This window comes from Argiope bruennichi, chromosome 10 (genome assembly GCF_947563725.1).
Source record: "Argiope bruennichi chromosome 10, qqArgBrue1.1, whole genome shotgun sequence".
Lineage (NCBI taxonomy): Eukaryota > Metazoa > Arthropoda > Arachnida > Araneae > Araneidae > Argiope > Argiope bruennichi.
The window spans coordinates 100,894,605-100,904,834 of NC_079160.1; the positions used below are offsets into that span (position 1 = coordinate 100,894,605).

The 10,230-nt window shown below is 34.6% G+C and overlaps 1 protein-coding gene across 1 annotated transcript in view; it reads left to right on the top strand.

Moving 5' to 3' along the window:
* LOC129989107 (uncharacterized) overlaps positions 1-8,876 on the top strand; it is a 45,656-nt gene extending 36,780 nt beyond the window's left edge. The window contains exons 3-4 of the mRNA XM_056097433.1: positions 3,590-3,729; positions 8,332-8,876. Of these exons, the coding sequence (XP_055953408.1) occupies positions 3,615-3,729; positions 8,332-8,603 (387 nt within the window). The 5' untranslated portion in view covers positions 3,590-3,614 and the 3' untranslated portion in view covers positions 8,604-8,876. The remainder of the gene's footprint in view (positions 1-3,589; positions 3,730-8,331) is intronic.
* Positions 8,877-10,230: the final 1,354 nt, after the last annotated feature.

A 10,230-nucleotide genomic window follows, 5' to 3' on the forward strand; every position in this document is an offset into this window, starting at 1 on the left:
TCATGATTTGTAACTCGATAACTCAAAAATGCAACAATTTAAATAACTGAAAGTTGATATATGATTTTGCGAATTACAACTCTGACGGGGTCGGGATAGTATGGCATTGGATTCTCATCCGTTGGGTTGTGAGATCCAGTCCCGCCAGTCGGAGGCCTTTCTTGTAAATGATGGCTGGTGCACGTATAAGTCTATCATAGCCACAAAGTCATCCAAATCGAGACAATACCACTGGGGAAACTGAATCAGAGGAGATCGTTCTCTGTTTCATGTCTAAATTGCGATCTGTGGATGAGTGAATGAAATGCATGAATGAAGTCCGCCCCAAGAAAAGGGGTTTGATGTACATGTAGCTAAGACGTACTCTTGGCCCTAGATGGCGCCACTGAAACAAGAGACGCTAAAACTCGGCTTAAAATGGCTAACTTATTTGATAAGGGCTATAAGCAAAAACAATTCCAGTTATGGGTCAAATTTTGGTTTTATGTCAGGAAAAAAATCTCTCAAAATAATATTTGGTGTTCTGGTAGTTGTGTATTAACCATATTCCAGCGAACGTCAAACATCGTACGCTTATCGGCTCTTTCGTACTATTGATTGCCAATGACATTCGTTAATAATACGCAAATGTATTCTTTAGATTTTATGCCAAAAAGCTTCATTGAAACCATTCCCATTGATTTCCCCGTAATATAATAGCAGCCAAATGAGTTTCCTTTAATTGCAAAATAACCATCAGAAACCAGGTGCATGTTGGAGACAACAAACTTCGTCTTTGGAGATCATGTTTTTTAAATTGGCATTATTGTAAATACTGCAGATGAATTTGCATCATGTTTTTGCTTCCCTTACAGCTCATCCAAAACCACTGAAGTAATAACAGTTTTAAGAATAGTGTCCATCGACAGGTAATATGTAAGAAATATATTTAACAACAACTTTAAGGAACACCATATTTTATAAATCTGTTATATTGTTTCCCAGCATAGTTAGTCTAATATTAAAGAAGATATTTTTAATGTACGTCAGATCAATGACCCAGACCTTGGTGAGTTTGGGCGATATCTCTATTAAGATCCGAGATCCGAACAGTCTTACAGAAAATTCGATGCCCTGTTAGGAGACTATATAAACGTTGGCGATCCTACGAGCAAAATGAATCCTAAATGTGGAGTATTGACAGTGGAATGACCTCTTTAGCTATGCACTCTGAACGCTGATATTATTTTGAATTATTAATTTTACTACTTGCTTGAATTGTAAAGTTCTATAAATGTTGTTCTATGAGAACATATTTTTGCTATGTTTTTGCTCCTTGTATTTCGCGTTTTTGGTAGAATAAGACATTGTTTTTCTATCAAACGGCATATCATCTTTCAAGATATACCCATTATAACACTATAAAAGTATAGAACAATGGGAAAATATTGAGATCAATGCGTTTAGAGAATCTAATTCCTTGGTTTCTAGAGCCTTCAGTCTTTAGGACCTTGAAGAATTGTGGCTACTTTTGTCTTGTAATCTTATTATTATTTTTGAATACCAAAAAGCCATAATAGTTGCTTCGTAAGATAATTTTGAAACATTTTCATACATAATTATGCTAAGATTTATTTACTTGTTTTAATGTGAATGATAATAAATTTTCTGTTCTAAACGATTACCTCTCTCCCTTCATCAGATCCAATCACTATTTATGTCGACAATAAAGCAAGTATACAAGCTTCAAGTTCTCCAAAATCCAATAGCCAATCAGCAAGAGATACATTCTCTCTTCTTGTAAATCCTTGCATTAAAATCTCTTGGATCAAGGCACATGTAGGCTATGTAATGTCTTGATCAAGACTGATCAAATAACGAAGCAGAATTTCCAGACAATTCTTTATTTTACAGCTCTATATATACAAAAGAACAACTTGTTCTAATCTTGGTTAAATAAATAGTTATTTACACCTGTAGTAGGAGATACAACAGTCAAAGTCGAAGGCTTTCTTGAAAAATTCAGTTGGTTCTCGGACTCCGAAATCGTAGGTGTAGTCCAACAGTCTCCTGCAATTCGTTTCTTCTCTCCTCCAAAAAAAAAAAAAAAAGAAGAAGAAGAAGAAGAAGCTCCGCACTTTATTTCGGCGACAATCTCTGCCTCTTAATTTACATTGGTCATTTGAGCTCTCTTTCGGCCAATCAGGGTTCAGCAATATGCTTTCTCTCAGCGACGCCAGTGGATTGTGGGAAGGTCCTTTTACAAAGAGAAACATCCAGCATCCAGATGTTTGGACACCCCTTTATCTTTGAAGGTACTATCAATACCTCTTGGACAAGGAATTCCACATATGGTCTTTCACTGTAGTAGCTAATGAACAAATGCGAGACCACCCAGGTGAAAAGATCCACCATCTGACTATCTCGAGAAGTTAAGTACTTAACAGCGACGACACAGCTGGCTGTAAATGTCTTATCAGTACTGGGAAACGGGGAATGTTACAGCTATGACGGGAATGAAGCAGCAGACAAACTAGCCAAAACAGCAGCAAGTGCTAATCAAGATAGGAATGTAATGAAGTTTCCAAGATGTCCTTTGAAGAACATCCTCCAAGCCGAGATGATGACAAGATGGCAAAAGGAATGGGAAGAAGGCGAAACAGGCCGGTCCACAGTCAACATAATACCGAAAGTTTCTCTCTACGCGGCCAACTGGAGCAGAGCGGATGTCCTTTTCTAAACTAGAGACGGCCCATTCCCGACATACCTACACAGATTCCATATGGCCAACTCTCCTTGCTGTAGCAGTGGGGAGATAGGATCCCCAATTCACTATGCCACCGAGTGCTTACTGACTCTTTTACGGCACATGAAAAAGCCAGGAACAAGTCCCGAGGAAAAATGGCACAGGAGAGTTACATCAAATACCCTTTCACGCGGCAAGATCCATCCACTCCATAGTAAATCCTATTCATAAATACCAAGACCTCTTCAAGACTACACAGTAACTGAGACTTGTCAAAATCAATTAAATTATTCATTCAAAAGTGCAGTTTTCAAGAAGGAAATCAAAACATAGGAGCCAGATGGACAATTATTATTCTATATTTTCTTTTATTTATTTTCTTCTTCTTCCCTCCCCCCCCCTTTTTTTTTCTTCCTTCCATCTTGTGCTCATCCAACTGCTTAGAGAACAGTGTTATAGGCACCGGCGCACAGGATGGCGTTATGTTATGTTTTTAACCATAAAAGTGTAAAGATGATTAATGAAATTTTGGTAGAGCTCAGAAATAGTTATATTTTTAACAGTTCAGAATATCCTTTTATAATCGTATAGTCTCTTAAGATCGTTCAGACTCGTATAATGAAACACGGGGCACCCAAAAACAGTTATAATAGTAAAAGTGTGGTAGCATAAGAGATTAAATTGAACGTAAACACAACCAATAATGCCAGTGTATCAGTTGGTCGCCAAAGGCGGCTACTGTAAAATAAAAACTGGGAGTAAAGAAAAATATCAAATAGTTTCTATTCGAATAGATGAATAGAATTCGACGAAATAGATGAATTAATTGCTTTGACATTCATTGTATGTTTGTTTTTTCTGTAGGATCTCGTTGTTGTGCGTCTGTTTCATGTTCATGACCCTTCTGATGGTGTGCGTGCTCTGCTGTTGCAAGAATAGGAAGAATGACACCTCCACCGTACTGGGCAGAATCCTTCTCTCTCTGCCACCGACCCTCTTCACAAGTGAGAACACATCTTTCCATAGATTCCAAACATTCTGCTTCGAATGTAACCGCATGTAGTTGACTTTAGACAGGTTTAAACCACATAAGGAAGTTTTCTACAGAGTTCATCGGAAGTTTCATAAGTTAATATTCAGATTACGGATGGATCTAAATAAGGAAAATATTCTATTTAAACAGATATTGTGACAACGAAATAGAAAAGTGTTCCGTTTGGTACTCTAAGTCTTTTGATAATTTTGGGGGTTACCTGTTCTTTAAGCTTGTCCCATTTTTCTTAACAGCTATCTTCATTTATTAAGTAATATCTTACCTTTCTGTACCTCCTGCCATTTACTGTAAATTGCACACATGGTGTGATACACACTTGTAGGGAGATTAATATCTTAAAAAGCTATCTTCACCTTTAAAGTAATATCTTAACCATTTCCTAACCTCCCAACCTTAGCTGTAAAACTACAGTGCACACAAGGAGTGATGATACATGGTTTCCCGAAGGTAATACTATAAATGGGATAATTAGATAAGATAATTACATAAGCGGAATAATTTTTTGGGTGATAATTCTAATGGCTGAATGATCTAGAATTTATACCAGCCTGTGGATGACACAAAAATTAGAGCATCTATATCCTGTGTATCAAAGTTCATTTCTAATCAGCAAAATAATAAAGTGCCTGCGATTGGCATTTTAATTTCGGAATGACTTGTTTTGATTTCATCTAACACAACATTTTTTATAACTTTTCGACGTATACTCACAAACAAAAATTTGATCAATAGGGAAGAAAAATTTTCACGAAATATGTTTAAAAATTCCGGGGAAATGTACTTTAAGAACTATATTAATTAGAACCAGACGATCAGACACACAGAGTTACGGTTAGATATCACTGGCAGGATAGATGCTTAGATGAAAATGCACTTTAAGAACTATATTAGTTAGAACCAGACGATCAGACACACAGACTTACGGTTAGATATCACTGGCAGGATAGATGCTTAGATGAAAATGCACTTTAAGAACTATATTAGTTAGAACCAGACGATCAGACACACAGAGTTACGGTTAGATATCACTGGCAGGATAGATGCTTATTGTTTGCATAGTTAGTAACATTAGTCGTTGAAGAACAAGTTGAGTAAAGTGGATTTGATATATATGACTCCTTACATAATTCTTGGTGTTCAAGTCTCCATTGAGGAATTAGTTGAAAGGGACTGCAAAGAAAAGTTAATAATTTTTTTTCTTCGGGTTCAGAAAAAACATGTTTACCATTTTGTCCGTAATATATTTAATTGTCTAAGCAGTAATTCTGGTCTGAATCCGATGTAATTCTTTGATATGAAACTCTAAGCAAATTAGAAATGTAATTAATTTATGAGTATTCATAACCCATTCTTATGAATAATGACCAAAAAAGTTTGATTTTTAGTGTTATTAATACCCTGTGCATTGAAATAAAAAGTAATGTAAATTTATGCTTTTTTAATAAAAAGTATTTTTAAATAATAACTTTAAAAATAATAATTTGGCCTTCTATTTTTTTTTATTATTATTGTATATCTCAAAAGAATAGTGTAATAAAGGAACATAAAATTCTATAATTTCCATGCAATGATTAAAGTTGGTAGAGAAATGATCATAAAAATATAAAAATAAATCTTAAGATGATAACTATTTTTAAAATTCGAATTTGAAAAGTACCATAGTCTGATATGTCACATGTTTACTAATTGCTTTATATATTTGCTAAGTAAAACATTTCAATTACTTCTGTTTATAATTTTAAATGAATCCTTAATAAATGAATCAGTAATTAAAAAGTATACATGACTGAAAATTTGAATTTCAATACTTAATAATAATAAAGATGAAAGTGTAATATAATTGTGTCTATTTGTGTTCGTACCCTTAAGACCGATGATTTGACGAAAAGCTACCAAATTTAATACAAATATATTTTGAAGAATAGAAATGTCCACTTCGGAGATATTGTTCAAAAATTATTTATAATTTTAATTATTTAAAAATTAATCAGTCTAATACAAATTATAATTTTTGTCAAGCCGAAATAAGAGTTCGGTACTTGACTTTTGTGCAAAATCGAGGAAAAAAGAAAATGTCAGGGCAATTTTGATTTTCAAAAAAGTTGGGAAAAAAGCAAAAGCAATGTGGAATAAAACTAAATTGAAATCCAAAATATTTTCGGAATGATAATTCGAATACTTAAGGAATACTTGCATGAATCCATTATTGTCAGTCCAATAAGATCACGCATGAGCAGAAAGCGAAAAGGATGGGACGACAATGCAACTGTCCAGTAACTCTAACAAATATTTGCCATTGTTTGAACAGTGCATTTCTCTTGATGCACATGCATGCTTAATTGCACTACAGTGACAATACTGACTTAAGGTAAATGCTGCTTTAGATAAAAATGACCCCTCTACTTCAAAGGAAATATGATAGTAAATAAATCTATAGCTTCTACTTCCAAAGTTAAAAGAGAAAAATCTTTTTGCTTCTTCAATTATTTCCCCTATCATTTAAACACACTTTCTGTGTAGGAACGAACCATGTTCCTATCAAATATATCACCTGAATTTCAGTTTCTAATCAATTAATAGCACATTTATCAAAAAGAAAAACATGTCATTAGCCAAAGAGAGTGTCATTTTATAACCAGTGTTTTTCTCTTTCTTCATAAACTTGATTTTACTGGTGTGACAATACTATCTAAATGTTGCCATTACTTTAAATGGAAGTGCCATATATTATCTCTTTGCTACAAGGAAAAATATAATTTAGATATGTTTAATATCTATAGATTGTATCTTCTCTTGATTCCTAAACTACTGTGAAGCTTACTTTTTCTAGATCAGTTGTTTCTCCTGTCATCTGACCTCTCCTCAAAGTAGAAACAAACCATGTCTACATAAAATATACTACGTAAATTTAAATTTGTAACATAAAATACAATTAAAAGGAAAAATGTATCAATGACCTGTGGCTTGTTAAATAATGCAATATTTCAACCATGTTTTTATGACTTAATCTGATTCTATTACGGGATTGTCTTCAAATAACGTACAGTACACTCCCGAGTATCCGGCGTAATGAAGCAGATGGGTAGGCCGGATAACAAAAAAGCCGGATAAGCCGGAGTTGTAAGAAATTATTTCTCTGCCCACCAATACCAGATGACAAAGTTTTTATACCAAAACTCAGTCATAATACGTATTTCCCCACTTCTTTTTGAGTACTAAGTCCTCCGTTTATCTCAAGCCAAGTAGAATGTGAACGCATCCCGGTGAATCATAGAAGCAGTTGCTGGTTTTTGCTGTTACACCAGAGTCTAGTCGCTGCATAAAGCATAATTTCTTCTCCACGGTCACTTTTTCTTCATTTATCACCCATCTTGAAATTTTCACTGTGGCACATCTAAAAAAAAAGCATTAAGTATACCCCAAGAGCAATTTACGAATACTGTACGTACTGTGCAGATATAATCAAAAACAGTGGCAACAAATGAGGCCCGTTACCCACTGACGAAACAATGAACAGAACGCTTCTTTTTTTCCTGTCAATTTACATTTTGCACATGACACGTAAGAGGATCGTAGCCAGCTTCCAATGACTTGGCAATGTTCACAATGCAATCAATGCCTTCCTTGCCTTCTTCTTTTAATAACGTCAACATAATATTAGGCCCGATAACCGATTGCTCGGGAATGTAATGTACTTAAAATCATTCGGCAAATTCAAAAATGCAGTCGGTGTGAGAGGATCGTAGACCGCTTCCAATGACTTGGCAATGTTTACAATGCAATCAATGCCTTCCTTGCCTTTTTCTTTTAATTACGTCAACATAATATTAGGCCAGATAGTACGGAAGCCAGGTAACCGGATACTCGGGAATGTATTGTACTTAAAAATCATTCGGCAAATTCAAAAATGCAGTCGGTGTGAGAGAGGATCGTAGCCAGCTTCCAATGACTTGGCAATGTTCACAATGCAATCAATGCCTTGCCTTCTTCATTTAATAACGTCAACATAATATTAGGCCAGATAGTACGGAAGCCAGATAACCGGATACTCGGGAATGTACTGTAATTAAAAAATCATTCGGTAAATTCAAAAATGCTATCGGCGTAAGCGGATCGTAGCCTGCTTCCAATGACCTGGCTATGTTCACAATGCAATCAATGCCTTGCCTTCTTCTTTTAATTACGTCAACATAATATTAGACCAGATGATACTGAAGCCAGATAACCGGATACTCGGGAATGTACTGTACTTTAAAATCATTTCTTCCAAAAATTCTTAATATCGGGGATAGTTCTTCAAAAATTGTTATAAAAATAACCACTTTTTAGTTAGACCCCACCTAAAGCTTATATCTGGAACCAGTGAGGTAAGTATAAGTTGACAGGACTGTAAACATTCCAAGGATCTTATGATTGTAAAGAACCCCACTGGAACTGTTGCAATAATATAGACAATTATATTAATCTAGAACTGAAAAATGGACGCCACACTATCTAATTAGGGGAACTAATATTATTTGTAATAATAAATAATTTATTTATATTTTCACAGCCAGGGATCCCGACGGAATCATACAACCTAATGTAATGTTCTACACCAGACCTCCGACCAGAGACCAAGCGTCCGCTGCAATTGTCGCACGAGCACTCCCACCAATGACTGCAAAGGATCGTCTGACAACTCCGATCATGCCTTTGAATCCCGCGTACCAACCATCCCAGCCAGTCACCGTCACCAGCTCGACGTCAACTACTGTCATCAACAGTAACGAATTGACATTACCGCCTGGATACGTCGTGAACAGAGATGTGAAATACTGTTGAAGAGAAATTTGGTGGCGCCATCTACAGTTTGAAATATGAGCTGATTCTGGTTTCCATTATTTGTCAATATATATCTAGCACGTTCGTTGCCGTGATTTACGCCTGTGATTCAGATAATCTATCTAATTAGAAGAACCTTTTTGCTATCACTGAACTGTAGTAGAAATAGGGTCATCTAATTAAATAGCTCGTGTGAATTAATTAAACAGTGGGGGCGAATCACAGGTGAGTCACTCAGCAGCCAACGTATTTAAGTTCTAAATTTTGAATGTCTGGTGGAAAATAAAATTAATATTAAAGTACAAATATATTCATAATTCAAAAAGATTTTGATTCCTTGAATGTGAATAATGCTTACATATTTCCCAAAGAGTAGTTAAATTTTGTTATCATTTTATTGTTGACATTTTAATGTTTTTTTTCTGACAATTGCTTTTTTTTTTTTTTTTTTGTCTATTGATTTTTAAAACGTTTTGAACCTTTGGATAAGTGGGTCGTCATCAAAAGCCAATATAAAATAACATCCAGAAAAAACACGAAAACACTGTCTCGTTTCTTAAAATATGTTATACCAATGATCGCACAGATTAAAACTACAATGGAACCAAAATAAAAATATATATAAAACAATTTTATACTTATGATAAATATTTGTTACTAATATTTGTCTTTTAAAGGACAGTAAATATATAATTTTTGAATCAGAAGGCAGTTTCGAAAATAGAGAAGACAATTTGCATTTTTAAATTGAAATATTTTTTCACAGTGCTAATATACTATTAAGATTCTGATAGGGATTTCCGACACATGTCGGAAGCAAGAGAAACACAGGGATTTTTTAAAAAGGAATTTGTTTAGATCAGCAATTTTTAGCCTTTCACTCGGAACGTGAGAACCGCTGACTAAAGCATTTTACAAAGCTTCTCTCGAATTAATTAAAAAGTGGAATGGAATCAGGAAATAAGAGAATATTTTAGAATAACTTTGATATGAACTAAATTACGATGAAACTTTGGGAATTAAAATTAGAGTTTAATATATATATATATATATATGTATGTAACATTATTTGTTGTGAAGCATGATGCAGTTTGAAGACAGTGAAGATACTTTTAATTTTTGTGACGTCGTTTTATTTCATTTTGAAGAAGCAAGCATATGTACAAGCGATGAGCACACAGAGCGACACAGAAACGGAATGAGGAAAAAGCTCTTGGACATTTTACCCTTGGTGTTATATAACTTATGATGATAGGGAAAATATTTCTTTTAAGTGCTAATGTATAATGTATTTCGATAGGGATTTTCGTTATACACGTGGACAAGGTAGGGGAAACACAGGGAGATTTTAAAAAAGAATTTGCCTGATCAGCGGTATTTTATCTCTTCAATTTCCTACGCAGTGGGCTTTTATGGCTGCGTTCCTCTTGCATGTTGATTCACTTTCAGTTTAATTTTTAGGTTTTTATTGCTTTTTTCCATTTTTGTCGATCATCGAGTTTCTGGAGTGGAAAAGTTAATAAATAGAGCTCATGCAGTGGAAAAGTTAATAAATAGAGCTCATGCAGTGGAAAAGTTAATAAATAGAGCTCATGCAGTGGAAAAGTTAATAAATAGAGCTTATGGA